Raw genomic sequence first — 15,077 nt, forward strand, 5'->3', positions numbered from 1 at the left:
TCTTCTCCAAATCTTTTTGCATTGTCTCACATGTGAGTTTTTTGGGGATACCAAATCTAAACCATAAAAGTTCTCTTGCAAATGAGCCCTGGGGTTGGTTCAGCTTAGCAGAGCCAAGACTAGACTGAGGCAGGTGAAACCCTGGCCTGAGGTTCAAAATTTAATGGGGCACCAAAATACACAGTAATCAAGATCAATACAATTTCAGTCCTTCTTTTCTTCCTTCCTTCCTCCCTGCCTCCCTTCTTTCCTTTCTTCCTTACTGGGGTATTGGGGATTGAACCCAGACACCCTCTGTCACTGAACTATATACTCTCAGCCCTTTTTATTTTTGAGACAGGGTCTCCCTAAGTTGCTGAGGTTGGCCTTAAAGTTATGATCCTTTTTGCCTCAGCTTTCTATATCACCAAACCCAGCTCAATGCAAAATTTCAATTAATTAATTTTGCAATCTTTGGGAATTAAACCTAGGGCCCTGAGCATGCTAGACAAGTGCTCTGTCATTGAGCTATATCCCTAGCCTTCAATGCAATATATAAATATTTTCAAAATCAAAATAATTTTAAAAAATTCATGTTGAACAAAATACAATCAAAGTCTGGCTTTGTACCTGTTCCACTTGACCTTACTGGCGATACCCTAATCCTAACTCATCAGCTCCCACTTTTACTTATAATTTTGATATTTTCTTCACCATAGATTAGGGAGGATTAAATATCGCATACATTCATGTAGCCCCAGCCTCTGTCTCTGGCCCCAGCATTGACTTTCCACAAAGTGATGCCTATGCAGGGACGGTGCTCTCTGATGGCTTAAAGTCAGGGTGGGGGTGCAAGAGTATTTGACATGGGAGTCACTGGGTTTGGGTTTTCCTGTGAAAATCATGAATGACCTAAAGCTGCCATATAATTCTTCCCTGAATTCTTTGCTACTCTTCAACTGGAAGCCTATGCACCACAGGGCAAGGTGTTGTGAGACCTGAACACAGGAAAGGATGCTAAGAGGTCTGGAAGCTAGTTCCAGCTCTGCCTCTGAGTTACTGGGTGACCACTTCTTCTCATCCAAAGGAAAAAATAAAATAAAATAAAAGAGGCAAAGAAGTACAGGTATGTGTCTGAGAGCTCTTAGAACTGGGACCCTAAGGGCCTCCCAACTCTGCTCTCTGTCCTACATGGATCCCTGTGGCCAACTGGTTTTGTTAGAGGAATCTCTGTGGCAGCTATGAAAACCTAGAGGGTAGGCTGAGGTGTATATAATGATTCCCCCAGAATCCATGTTAATTCCAATTTTGAGAAAGATAGTTTGAACTTTTTCAAAGGTCAATTTGGAATTAGCATGGGGTCCAAAGTCAACAGAGTCAAAAGACTTGGACCCATGAACTTGGTTCCAATGCTAATTCTCCTTCTTAGAGTAGGATGAGCTTGAGCAAGTCAATTCACCATCCTTGGCACATTTGCTCCTATGGGGATAACTAACCAGCTGCAAGGTACTAACGGATGTGGATGCTGGAGCAAGAAGTTCTGGGCTTCAATGCAGGTCCAACCACTTTAGCAGTTTTGAAGCTCTAAAAGAAGCACTTTAGTCTTTTCTTCACCTGTAAAAAGGGAACACTAAAGGCATATGTCTCATAGGATTACTGTCACCAATGCAAGCCATTAGCACAATGCCCATCATAACAATTAACCAAAATAATTTAGCTATTTTATTATTATTATCATTATTTTGTATTCTTTTTCATTATTTGTGAAGGCCATGGTGTCAACTGGGAAATTTATAAACTGTATAAAAAGTCCTGTTTCCACATGCAACTTTTGAAGAGTGGGTACCATACAGAATTATGTCTTTCTTATATGGGCACAAAGGCCTTCTCCATGCTGCTCAGAGCCAAAAGCCCATGAAGATTGCCTCATGAAAATCTCACCAGCTCTGTTCCTGTACCGCCCAGTACTGTTCTCACAAGAAAGGGAGACCAAAAGAAAGGGGGTGGGATATTGGCTCAGTGTTCAAGGGAGGCATCGAGGAGGACTTAGTACCCTAGAGTCTTCCGTGAACTGTAGAAGTCTTACTAACCGGGCTCTGGCTTGGCGCTGCCTGGAATCTCCTTCCTCTGGGAATAGCAAGGGCTGCAGTTTTCCAAAGCCACAGAGAGCTGGAGCCTGGTGTCTAAGTGCTGAGCCACCATTTTATAATATTCCTCATTTTGGAACCACCACCAAGCTTCCAAGAAATGGATGTGTCATTCTCTTCTCAGCTGTCCTGGCTCCTTGGAGATCACAGGTAGAAGTAACTTCTCGTTTTGTCCTATCACCAGTTGAGCCCATTATAATGTTCTTCTCCCTTGTTTCAGGGGCAGCTGCAGAACAAAGTGAGATGGTCCAGCCAGGAGATGAAATCTTGCATCTGGCTGGCACTGCTATGCAGGGTCTCACCCGGTTTGAAGCCTGGAATGTCATCAAGGCACTGCCTGATGGACCTGTCACTATTGTTATCAAACGGAAAAGCCTGCAGTCCAAGGGGACCACAACCACTGGAGACCCCTAGACAGGGCACCAACTCTGAAGCCAAAGCCATGAGCACACAGCTCCCATAACTGCTGATTCTCAGGGTCTCTGCTGTCCACCCCACCCAGATCAGGGAAAGCATAGGTGTGCTTCCTGGGGATTGCTGCTCAGGTCTAGACCTTCTGGAAATCAATCCAGCAAGAGGATTGTCATCAAAATAAGGCAGAGTCACGCTGGGGTGGCTGATACAAACTGTATACTGTATATATATATGAAGTTTAATGATAATGTTGTGGTGCCATAATAAAATGGATATATTACAATTTGATCTGAAACCCATGTCCTGCTGTGCAAAATCTTATGAGTACTATAACTGTGACAACCTGCCCCATAATAGCAACATTTGTTTTTATCATGATTCTGAAGTGTGGGCAGGCCTTGGCTGGAGAGCTCACCTCTCCCTATTCCCACTTGGCATCAACGCAACTCAAAGGCTGAAAGTCTTTGACCATGTGAAGGATCATTTTATAATACATCTGGGAGTTGTCTGCCTGGGGATGCAGCTGGGCTTTGACCTGAACATCTACAGGTGGCTGACCCCTGTGGCCTGGGCTTCCTTATAACATGGCCTCTGAACTCTCTGGGTGAGCATCCCGGGAGTGCAAGAGCCAGGTAGAAGCAGCATCTTTTTTATGCCCTCATTTCAAGAGTCCCATAGCATTGCTTCCCCTGTAATTTGTCAGAGCTGGCACAAATCCACTCAGATTTATAGGATATGAAAATATGGCCGAGGCCATATTTGGAAAATAAAGTCTTTCACACAAAACATTTGTTTTCGAATAAGTGATCCTAGGCAAGGAAGGTGTCAGGTGATAGAGCCGGTGAGCAGAGCAAAGGTGAAACTCAAGGTGTGGAAAGGTGCACCAACAGGATGTACCACCATGTATGTAAGCATAAGATAAAAATGGCTACCACCTTCCTATCATATGCCAAGCACTGTGTTTGATGTGAAATGGTGTTTAGTAATCACAGCACCTTGTACACCATGTGGTTCTGTGCCACTCTATTGATGAGGGCACTAAAACTCAGGAATAGTAAGTAACTTGCCCTGCTGTGAAGTGATCAGAGAGAGATTTGAGTCCTTCCGTGGTTTGGGAGAGATCAATAGGCTTTTAGATCTTTGAGGCCAAAATTTCTGTAATTAGGGAAAATACCTCTAAATACCCGACCAATGGATATTACCTTTGGTCATCACTGAGCACCTGATTGCCAAACTCAGGACAAGTCAATGAAACTTTGAATTAGCAACAGCCAGCATACTTTGACCAGGTCTAGTCCAAAATACCAGCCCCTCCTGAGCTTCTGCTCCTACACACTGAATGTGTGGGGGAAGGCCTGACAAGGATCACAGATAAAACACAAAGTAGTTCATTCCCAGGCCATTATCCATGGGACCATGCTAATGTAATTTGATGGCTTCTTCAGGGTCCACAGGAAGCCAAGAATCTTTCAGAAGACTGGACTCAGAAAACCCAGCTGGGTTCCTACTCTTCATGTAAACCCCTTTAGTGTTCTTGTCACAGTTGGCATCAGCTGATTGTGTTTTATAATTCTGAGAAATAATGGGCTTAGGTTGTTTCTTGCACATTGTCTTGCTCACCCCATCCTGAATTTCTTCAAGCAAGTAGATAAGAAATTTGAAATATCATGTTATCAGTTTTCAGATTTAATAGGAACACTGGAGGTGAACTTGATGAAAGTGTAACCCAATACAATGCCCACTCCCCAGGGTCTTACTGTGTGCCTGCCCAGGGCCGGGCAATGAGGCCACACTCCCTGCCTGCACAATCTCATCATCTGGGCATGCATGTGACTGAGAATTGTTCTGAGTCTTCTCAAGCAGCCAAGTGATAGAGTGGGACCAGCCCATGGAAAGAGAAAGGAAGGTGGGGAAAGGTAGGAGCATGGAGCTATTTATGGGCCTGTGATCCTGAGACTCCTTGGGAAATGAGGCAAAGCAAGCAGGTGGATAGGAAGAGGTTGTCTGAGGACAAGGGCATGAATATGGTGAGCCTATGGCTCTCCAAGTATTCCTCCTGTCTCTGCCCTCTTTTAGAAGGTCCCCCTCTCTTGCTCAAGTTCCTGGTCTCCAAGTCAAGAGAATTCAGGGCAGTTATGGGCAAGAGGGCCCTGAAACTAAAACTCATCCATCTGAGTTCCATCGCCGAGGATTTCATTGTGAGGTTTCACTGTCCTTGGCCAACTTCTTTGAAGCTGACAGAGCTTGGAAAACAGTGGCTTAGAAACAATATTTCTAGTTACTCTCCAACACTGCAGACTTTACAGTTAATAATCCTGGACCTAGTACTCTCCATGAGAAGGAATCCTCTCAAGGGCCCCTCCCTGGCAGTCCTAGTTCTTTGCTTTGTATGGCATTTTACTGGTTAATACATTGTCTCACTGAGTCAAAATTCAAGAAGCAGTGTGCCTCCATACATTAGAAAGTCATAGCAGACCTACTTTCTCCCCCGGGTCTTTCTGTGGGCCTGCCCAGGGCTGGGCACACTCCCTGTGCCTGCACAATCCCATCATGTGGCATGGTGATGTTTTCTGAAACAATTGTTCTGAGTCTTTTGGGCTCAAACCAGTTTAATCTGATGCCAACTGATTCATGTAGGGTCAGCACAGAATATCATATGGGCCAGATTCAAGTCCTTAAGTGACTTGAATGTTTGGAGTAGCAAAGGTGGAATGCCATGGAAATTTCCTGCATGGGCAATAGTAACAGAAGCTGTCACATGAAGGGCCTCTGATCAGACACAGGAGGGGTCTTCCTTACAAAGGTGGAAGCCAGATAAGGTTTCAAAGGAATGCTAGAGGATCACTCTGGCTATGATGCCTTGACTGAACACAGGTAAAAAAAGTTGTGTGTTGACTTCCTGCTGAGTCTCTTCTGGGTGATAAAGCTGTGCTCCCTGGCTCTGAAGATGTACAGGTGGGTATGGACACTGCAAGGTTGTACAGTCCAGTAGCAGACTCTTAGAGGAAAGATTCCAGCCAGGGATGCTAGAGGGAGGCCTGCTCTGCCCTCCTTCTCGGTAGCAGTGTGGCCTGATGGGGCCCCGGAGGCCAGAGCACTCCATCTTTGGCCTTCTTAATAGACGGCAAGAAGAGGTAGATACCCTAGGGAAGGAGACGCTTATCCCCAGAGTTCTGCTCACAGACAGGAGAAGTTTACTTCATTCAGAGTCACTCTCAAAGAAAACTAATCTCAAAGACTACAGATTTGGCCTGGGGCAGATTCAAACTCCCTGGTGTTATTGGTGATATGAAAGTTAACTCACTCAAAGGAAAGAAGGCAGAAGACCAATTCCAACAGAAGAACCACGGAAAGTTTTGATCCAAATGGAAAGAATTTTTTCTTAAGGCTTATTCAATTGTTCAAAACAATTATTTTTCCAAGTTGACATGTTTTTAAGGATAAAATCTGACATGGTGTTAAAACATGTATGAGGGTTTCCAAAAAATGCACTCAGGTTTCAGTGTTCATCATGATTCTCTAGGACAAACATGGAGACATGGCCCCTGACAGTGAGAGGTACATACTGGATTGGAACCACAGTGCATCACACAGTGCTGAGCTGAGTTCTTGACAGGTAGCCAGAAGTTTGGGTCCACCCTGCCTCAAGTGAGTTTGGATCACAGGTAGAATTAGAAGTATGTGAATGGTTCCTCTCTTGCCAATCCTGAGAGGACAGAGGAAGTAGGAGTGGGTTGGCTATCGCCCTTGGCTGGCATTCTTAGAGACTCACTGCCCAAGAGTAAAAGCAGGCTTGGGTTCTCCTAGATCTGAGGTATTCCAGCAAGTGGAGCTCCTCAATGAGTCACAGATGTTCTTTGCCAACAACTGAGGGCATCAGTCATGGAATTTCTTCACTGCTTTCTGAAGGTTGGCATAAAAACTGGTCATGCTCCGAGGGAAGAAGGAGTCCACCACGCTCTGTGGGAGGTAACCGCTGAGGTCAGTCTGGAAGAATGTGACCAGGTTGGTCTTGTTGGGCTCTCTGTGAAAGCAACAGCAGAGCTGTGTTAGGCATCTGCCACAGAGGGGCTGGCACAGTACCAGATCAGGCAAAGAGAGCCTGTCCCAGCAGAAACGGCTGTACAGCGACCACATTCAATCCCTTGCAGGATTCACTTTGTACTTTCTTGTTTAAGATGGGAACATGGCCTCTAGTGAACATATCCTATAGTCCCATCAGGCCCTCGGGGGTTGAGGGGTTGGGGGGGTCCCTCCTTTCTAAGAAGAAAGATTCCCTCTGACAGATTTGTTTGTAGATGCTTTCAAGAACCCTCTCTGTTTGAGGCCCTGGGAGGAGTGAACACAGAAGCTGGTTTTGTCTGTTTGCTGAGGAGGCAATTCTCCAAACATCAGGAGCTCCTGGGGGACCCTGGCACCCTTTCCAGAGGTTTACAAGGTCAAAACTGTTTTCATAACAATACAAATATATGGTTTTCCCTTTTCACACTTGTATCTTTTAACACATTATGTCCCATCATCCCATTGATGAAAACACCAAAACAATTGAGCAACAAAACACTTGCAGTAAATAAAATAATTTGTTTTTAGAGTTCTATTCTTTTGAAAAAATAATAGGTGAATGATTAGTGATGATTTTCATTAATACAGTAAGTTTCATAATAATTGATCAAATAACTTATTAATCACTGAATTATTAAATAAATGATAAATTATATAACAAGCTCTAAATTATGACTTCCAACCCACCTCAATGTACCTTTGTCAATTTCATTGAAATAATAGCAGAATTGAAAACTCAGAACTTTGTTGAGTGGACAAGAGCTGGGCAAGTCAATGCTTGGTTTAAAACCTGCATACTAGCTGGGTTTTGTGGGGACTTTCTGGTCCCAACAAGGCCATTTGCAAAATTTGGGCAATAACCTTTGCTATCTTATATGAGGACTCTTATTCTGAAAAATTCCTTTCCAGCAGACATGGCACCATGGAAAGGTAGTTCTCAGCACTGACAGCCAAGTGGGGACAATAAGGAAATGAAGCAGAGGTTAGAGCCCTGGATCTAGGGCACTTCTGTAGTGAGGGGACTAAAAATCCTAGTGTGTGTTAAAGCATGGCTATGCTATTTTCAGACTTAAAATGTTGTTACATTTAAGAAAAGTCCTTTGAAAGATGTTTGAAAAGCCAGCTTAGCAAACATAGTGTTAGGTGGAGGTCCAGGTCTGGTTTCTAGTAAAGTCCTATGGCATCAGACCTGCCTCCTGGGGCTGAGAAACCTCAAGCCCCTCCCCTCTTGGAGTCTACAGGAACACAAGAATATACTGGCAGGTGTAATCTCTTTTATTGTCAATTTGGGTGGCACCCAGAATATACTAGTGACCTTCAGGTAATTCATTACATATAAAGTTCCTTGTAAAAACCTGGCCTTGTGAGCTGTGGGTAAACAGGAAGGGATCCCAGGCTCAGTTCCATGATTGACTCACAGTGTGGTCTCTGATTGCCCTTCAGCTCCCAAGACCACCCCAATTCTTGTTGAGATGATCATTGTTTAGAATGTGCAGTAGGGATGGTCATACTCCCAGCTGCTCCAGACTGGTGGATGGTTCCCAGGGAGTTCAGGAGAAATATGCCAGAGCTCAGACTCTGCCAACCCCCTAGACTGATCATAGATACATACTTAACCACCCCAAACTGTTTCATCTTCTAAATGGGACCATGGCATTTGTTCAACCTGACTTATGGGGTGGGAGTAAGAATTTTACATATCAAAAAATTAAATTATAACAGCATCCCCCATGTGTGAGATGCTTTAGCATATTATATCACTCATGTGTTTGTGTGTAATAGTGTTTTTTAACATCAAAGCCTAAAGAGCCTAAGACATTTTGTTCTTATGAATCCTAGTCAAAGTACCTATTCTTACAGTGTCCAGAGTGAAGTCAGTCAGGTCTGAAATAGGGGCCTCCCTTTTCATTATTCTTACCCTGGCAGAGGTTCACAGAAGCAACCACAAGGATGGTTGAATCCTCTCACAAAACCTGGCTTCGGGGGGCATAGTGGATGTTCCACATGGGTAGCTGGAAGACAGTTCAGACAAACAGTGATCTACCGCTTCAGTCAGACCTAGCCACTTAAGTGCTACAATGTGTACAGCAGTTACTGAGAGCTGGCGAGAGGGCAAGACTCCTGCTACATGGCCTCAACTTTCTTCCCCACCCTGTATACCCACTTACATTCACGTACATGTGCACACACTCAAATCCACATACACAAATATTACACTCCCACATGCAGCTTCCCCAAGCCGATGAGAATATTGGAACAAAGGATATTCTAGAATACAAGGTTTGGGGGTGGAAGGAGGAAGGTGCCTTTCTTAAATCTCAGCTGACAGAAGTGGGGATGTATCTATAATCTCCCCCATGAGGCAGATTCAGAGGAACAGTATGGGCTGTGTGGTAGCAGCTCTGCTCTTTGTTGAGCAGGAAGGGAGTGGACTGTGCCCAACCCTCTCAGGAGGACACATCCATGAACTCAGTGAGTCACTGCATATTAAGGTTTTGTGATACCCAACTGTAACCTGCATGTCCACAGCTCAAACTACCAGTCTCAGCAGGAACAAGAAGGGGTGCTGACAAGATCTGGGACTAAATAAATATATCTATATAAATAAAATTACTGGCACAAGGATTCTCCCACCTCAGACCCTCATGGCATGGAATCCCCCCAAACTGTGAAGGCAAGGCACATTCTGTTATTGAGATGATCATTGTTTAGAATGTGCAGTAGGGATGGTCATACCCCGCTACTGCTTGGTTTCCAGCTGCTTGGCTTTCCTAAAGAATCTGAGGAGTGGAGGAGAGAGCCCAGCCTCCTGGGCAGGCCTGGCAGCACCTGGTTGTCACTCACCATTGGAACTGATGGTCCCATCCTCATATCTCTTGACTAGCACCAAGTCCACAAAGTCCCTGGGAGAAATGAGCTTCATGGCAGCTGAGGGGGTGGAGGTTCTGCTTATGCAAAGTGTCTGCCAAAGAAAAAGGGAGCTAGCTGTGTCTGAAGGTCAGAGATCTTCTCCTAGCCCTCCCCTGTCTACCAGGGTCTGGGGGAAAGGAAAGCATGGCACTGTGCACATGAGGGCCCAGAGGGAGGCCCTGGTGATGCTAAAGAACTTTCCACTAGGTATACTGGGGATGAACTTCCAGATGACTTCACTTCCTAAATTGGCTGCATCTGCAGGTAGGGTCTCTTTTCCTGCTTTAAAAAAAAAAAAAAACCTCCCCCCCGCCCCCCACATACACAAAAAGAGCATTCTCCCATCTTCCCTCATGTAGAATCACCCTATCATGAATTCTTTCTGGGTGTACCCCTAGGGTACCAAAGACAATCAGGAACACTGATTTAAATATTTAATCAAGGTATCATATATACTGGGAATAGAATTTCATGTTTTTCCCTTTCTTAAGCATAGTTGAAAGTGTGGGGTCAGAAACAAGGCGATTTCGCTATTTCTGAATTCTGGTATTTCATAGAAGAAAAGAATAGCAGAAGAGTTTTTTTTTTTTTAAATTGGTGCATTATAATTATACATAATAGTAGGATTGGTTGTTACATACTTGTACATACACACAATATAACAATATAATTCAGTACTTTTTTAAAAAAAAATAGCCACACTGCTTCTATGCAATTCATTGAGTTGCATGAAATGGAAATTTGAGTTCAAGGAAAATAATTATATACTTCTGATTATTAGCCTCAAATATATCATTTCTGAGAGAAAGTGTCTGGAGACCAAGATGAGGTCCACAGCAAGTCATAGATGTCAACATATTCATGGTATGTTTCTTCAACCCATCCATTGATCTGATGTCTATTTCAGAATTAGAACATTTAAAATTTGTCAAAATGATGCCAAGAAATTCAATCTATAAGAAAGGGTCTTTTCTCCATATTTTGTTATTTTCACTAAATTGTTAAGAGCTACCAATTGTCAGCTCTTCTCTGCTTTTTTTGTAAACCAGTAGCGTGTAGTAGCCTCTGCTATTTGCAGTTAATGTCTATTGAAGACTGTATTTCTCTGGCAAGAAATTATATCTTTTCATGGACACATGAATTAATTAAAACAAAGAATTCCATTTATCTCATCCAGAGATGCACAATATTTTTCTTTTTGTGTTTAATAATTCCCCATCAAAAGTTGTAACGTAATCTTGTCATTTTAATTAATTATACTCATACCTCAATTTGGATTAAAAAAATACAATTCGTCTTATAGTCAAAGGAAAGATACAATTAAAAAATAATTTCAATTTATATGCATATCTATGATGTAAGATGATGACTTCCAAGAATAACATGGAGTATATTAAGATAAAATTCATTGAGTTTCATGAAATGGAAATTTGAGTTCAAGAAAAACAATTAATTATATACAATTTCTGACTATTTACAGAAAAATTTACTTATATATTTTTAAAATGGGTGACAGTAAATACAAATTCATATGCTATTTAGATACAACTAAAAGAATGATACCAATACTTTGTTCAAAATTGACAAACTTATTAATATGTCAGAAATGCCATGCTTTGCAACTTACAAAAATTTAGCTGTCAACTAGATTTGTGGAGTCATGCAAAATTTCTCAAAAATTTGTCAGAGGTATATAAGCAAAAAAGTTTAAGACCCTTGCATCAGAGACTAACTGGGATCAGGCAGGATACATGGGCAAATTGTGGCTCAGCCGGGGATGAAGGGCCATGTGTTGCCTGGAGTAGCAGCCCCATATAGGTAAGCAGGCATCACAGGCACAAACCAGGGTACCAGAGGAGCAGGAAGACCTGCCAGCGTGACCCATTAGCAAGCTGATCAAGAAGGCAATAGCAACTTGCACCAATGTAGAATTCAGCATAGGTGAACAGCTGGCTATCTTGTATGGTTCTGGCAAGATGGGAAAAGTGAGGAGCTTACAGTGTAATAACAATGAGGAAAACAGAACTCTGTGGGGCCTCTGAGGGATCACGTCACCAGAACCCAGAACTGGAGCTGGGGAAAAGGCAGTGGGGTAGAAAGAGGTTCTTGGGCTCCTCTGGAAGATAGGTGGCACCTGTGGTGGCTGAGAGGCAGGAAAGCTGGAGTCATCAGGTGGCTCTCAGGTCCCAGGTCAGCTTCTTATCTGTGTGAACTTGGGTGCTTCTCTTTACCTCTGTCAAACTATTTCCCTTCTCTAAGGTTTCAGTTAAAGCACTCTGAGTTTGTAAATGACAGCTTAGCCTTTAATCATTGTTATGGCATTTTAGTATCATCCTCTAACTTTTGAAGCCTTTTATTCTCACTCCCACCAGTCACTGTGTGAAGCCAAAGAACTGCAAACATGCTAAAAATATAAAAAATATTTAAAAATATATAATATAAAAACTATTTTTTAAAAAATTCCATATATTACTTTTTTTTTTTTTTTTTTTTGTACTGGGGACTGAACCCTGTCCCACTTTACCACTGAGCTACATCCTCAGCCCTTCTTAAAATAATTATCATTTTTTAAAATTTTGAAACAGAGTCTCATTAAGTTGCCCAGGCTGAATTCAAACTTGCTATTCTCCTGCCTCAGCCCCTTGAGTTGCTGGGATTACAGGCATGCACTATCATGCCCAGTTGTATTATTCTTTAAAGAACATTAACCCAAGTTTCCACAGCTTCAATCATTTGCATATAATTATTTGAATACTCTCTTAATTTTTTTGCTATTTCTGGTATCACCCATCATGTTAATTCTCTTAATATTTCGGTCTAAATGTGCTGCCTTTTAAAAACTTAGATCACTTGATTTTTAAACGAAGTTATTTATCAGAAATGAAAAAAAAATCACTTACCATAAATTAAAAGCAATGCAAAGTTGCTAATTCTGACCCTGGGACCAGCTATCTATCTTGTTATAAAGGAGATCAACAAATGTGACACAGGTTTCAAGGGCACATCAGCACCAGAGACAGTCCCTTTTAAGTCATCAAAGAGATTAAAGAAGAATTAAAACAAGGCATTTTTTTTCCCACTATGGTATTCAATTTCAGCTTTGACTGTGTAGGACCTTTCATTCTCCAGGGATATGTGTCTCATCCTTCAGAAAACATTGACAGAAACCCCTGTAATACTGAACAGGAGACAAATGAAAATTCTTGGACAGGGCTGAGAATACATGGCTGCCAAACATTCATCAGTTGAGAACTTTTGCATGAGATTTCAAAATACATCTGTGTAAATACTCAAGAGGGTGCCAGGTCTCTGAAGTCAAAATCAAGATACCATTCAAATTGGACAGTTCAGCAATGCTTACCCTCAAAAAGCATTAGTTCTGGTTATGACTTTCCCCGCTACAAAGTCTGTAATCAAAATGAGGGGACCTCAGGGCAGACTTATCAACATCTGAATTCTACTCTGATAGACACCAGCTCCATATGGCTATTTAAGCTTACATTTAGATTAGTTAAATAAACTTAATTCATTTCCTCAAACTAGCCACCTTCTAATGCCCTGTGGCCACAGGGGACTTAGTGACTAACTTATTGAGCAAAGTGGATTACAGAATATTTCTATCACTGTAGAAAGTTCTACTAGGCAGGGCTAATCTGCATGGTATACATATTCCTAAAGGAAAGACTGTAATCCAGAAACTGCCACTTGGCACAGCTCCACAGCTGGCAGAGAATTCTGACTCCATGCCAAAGTCTCTCCACTCATTCTCTTGGCCCCCTCAAGGGGCACTATTTCAAACTAACAAATCCAGGCACTGCCTTGGTGTCCTTGGAGCCTAGACTCCTCTGTACTTCATCAACTATTGCCATCTATATTTTTTTGGTTCTGTTAAGGTCTTCTCTGTCTCTCAAAGTCATGGTTTCCTACCTATAACTGGGCCAAGGCTGGCTTAGAGTGTTTCAAGCAGTGAGCAGCCAGTATGTACAGGACATGCTCTTTACCAAAAAGTGTCACAGACACCCTCCAGAGGAGAAGGGGCCAGGTTACTTCAGCAGGGCCCAGACAATGTCAATGGATAACATGTTTGGAAAAACTTACATCCGTGATGCTTTGGATTATTTCAAAACTGGTCACATTCTCATCCCACTTCTCTCGAAGGCCCCCAGCAGCTGGCTTTACACAGTCCCATACTTCCTCTGGTGTCGCACACAGAATCCCTTCTCCTCGATACCTGAAGCACAAAAAGGAATTTGACCCCAAAGCATCAATCAAACTTGTTTATCTTGAGATTATATTTAAGGAATGGAAGGTGGACCATGCCAAAGCCATCATATTTCCTTAGGACAGGCTGGCAGAGAAGGGGCTGAAATATGTTAGCCCACCTCCCCTTGGGCCTGCAGAAACTCCACAGATGGCCTCCAGGAAACTGAAACTCCATTCTGTGAAAAGGCACAGAATCATAGAATTTTAGAGCTAGAGGGCTCTGGGAGAACACCTGGCTCAGTCCCATGTTCTTCAGAAGAGGGGATGCACTCTCCAAGGTGACCCAACCCATTCAGGCAGAGTTGGGACTAGTAAAGCTGTCCCTGGGGGCAGGCGATGGGGAGGGAGGTCTTAAATGCTGAGGGTGGTTTTCAAATCCTCTTAAATGCCATTAACCATTTTAAGTAAGTAATTTGGGGGTATTTGTTAAAAATTACAAGTGTTAAGTAAGAAAAACGATTCCCATACCACCTCTGGGACAAAGATGCTCATGCTAAAGAACGGAATAAAGGCTTGGAGCTTGGAGTTTCGGGTTCCAAATCTAGCCACCATTTAGGGTGACCTTGGATAAGTCACTCAGAGTCATTGTGAGCACAAGTCCACTATTAATTAAGGAAACAACCCCCTAAGGGATCCCCCTCCATCCTGCTACGGGGGCTTGGAGTGCGATAAGCAACCGGGAGAGGAGTCTGGGGACTTTGGGGTCCAGGCCCCAGGGAGCAGTCTCCGCGACACCTTTCCGCCCAGCTTCTCACTCACGCTCTCCCGGCAAATCTTCCAGCCCGAGGCGTCTCGCCGGTACTGGAGCACCTTCTCTGCCACGGTCTCGCTCACGTGAACAGCTTGGGCCGGGTCCATCCCCACGGGAGACGTGGAGTGAGAAGGGTGGTGCACTAATTGGGAGGCCGGAAGCCAAGCCCTAGGCGGAGCCTGGAGCCCCGCCTCCGGCCTCCTGCTCCAGGATTGGTCCGGACCCACAGAAGGTCACGCCCCACACCGAGATTGGCAGGTCGGGAGACTGCCAGGCGCGGCAAGTCGCACCACCGCCTGGGTGGGCTCAAGATGCCCGGGCTGGTTCGGCAGTTTTGCAGCACCCGCCCAGAGCCTTGGTGTGGTTGGGGCGCTGCGTTGCCCCCAGTAGCACCGGGACCAGAAGAGGTCGATGATGGCCAAGTCTAGACAAACTCCTAGGGTTGTTTAACGAGGGTGTTCCGGGTACTGCTCTAAGGGAGGGAGAGGGAATATGCCTGGAGGCTTGGAGGCCCATTAAGGAGCAGCCTAGAAGGTGAAAGAAAATAGTGG

The 15,077-nt window shown here is 43.6% G+C and overlaps 2 protein-coding genes across 6 annotated transcripts in view; one reads left to right on the top strand and one right to left on the bottom strand.

Annotated features, from left to right (window-relative positions):
* Positions 1 to 2,795, top strand: part of Il16 (interleukin 16) — a 94,551-nt gene extending 91,756 nt beyond the window's left edge. For 3 of the 5 annotated variants that reach the window (XM_076848751.2, XM_076848752.2, XM_076848754.2), the window contains one exon: positions 2,347 to 2,795. In XM_076848751.2, coding sequence (XP_076704866.2) covers positions 2,347 to 2,540 — 194 coding nt within the window. In that variant the 3' untranslated portion in view covers positions 2,541 to 2,795. The remainder of the gene's footprint in view (positions 1 to 2,346) is intronic. The other 2 variants (XM_076848753.2, XM_076848750.2) reach the window with 1 other exon arrangement.
* Positions 2,796 to 4,453: 1,658 nt separating this feature from the next.
* Stard5 (StAR related lipid transfer domain containing 5) lies at positions 4,454 to 14,663 on the bottom strand. Its single transcript, XM_077109036.1, has 6 exons — positions 14,535 to 14,663; positions 13,911 to 13,951; positions 13,611 to 13,743; positions 9,447 to 9,564; positions 8,521 to 8,614; positions 4,454 to 6,564 (listed from the first exon to the last, which is right to left on the bottom strand). The coding sequence occupies exons 1-6, from the start codon at positions 14,631 to 14,633 to the stop codon at positions 6,417 to 6,419; spliced, it is 633 nt and encodes a 210-aa protein (XP_076965151.1). The 5' UTR covers positions 14,634 to 14,663; the 3' UTR covers positions 4,454 to 6,416.
* Between the last annotated feature and the right edge of the window lie 414 nt (positions 14,664 to 15,077).

The sequence above is a fragment of the Callospermophilus lateralis genome, chromosome 3 (assembly GCF_048772815.1).
Source record: "Callospermophilus lateralis isolate mCalLat2 chromosome 3, mCalLat2.hap1, whole genome shotgun sequence".
In the NCBI taxonomy this organism is placed as follows: Eukaryota; Metazoa; Chordata; class Mammalia; order Rodentia; family Sciuridae; genus Callospermophilus; species Callospermophilus lateralis.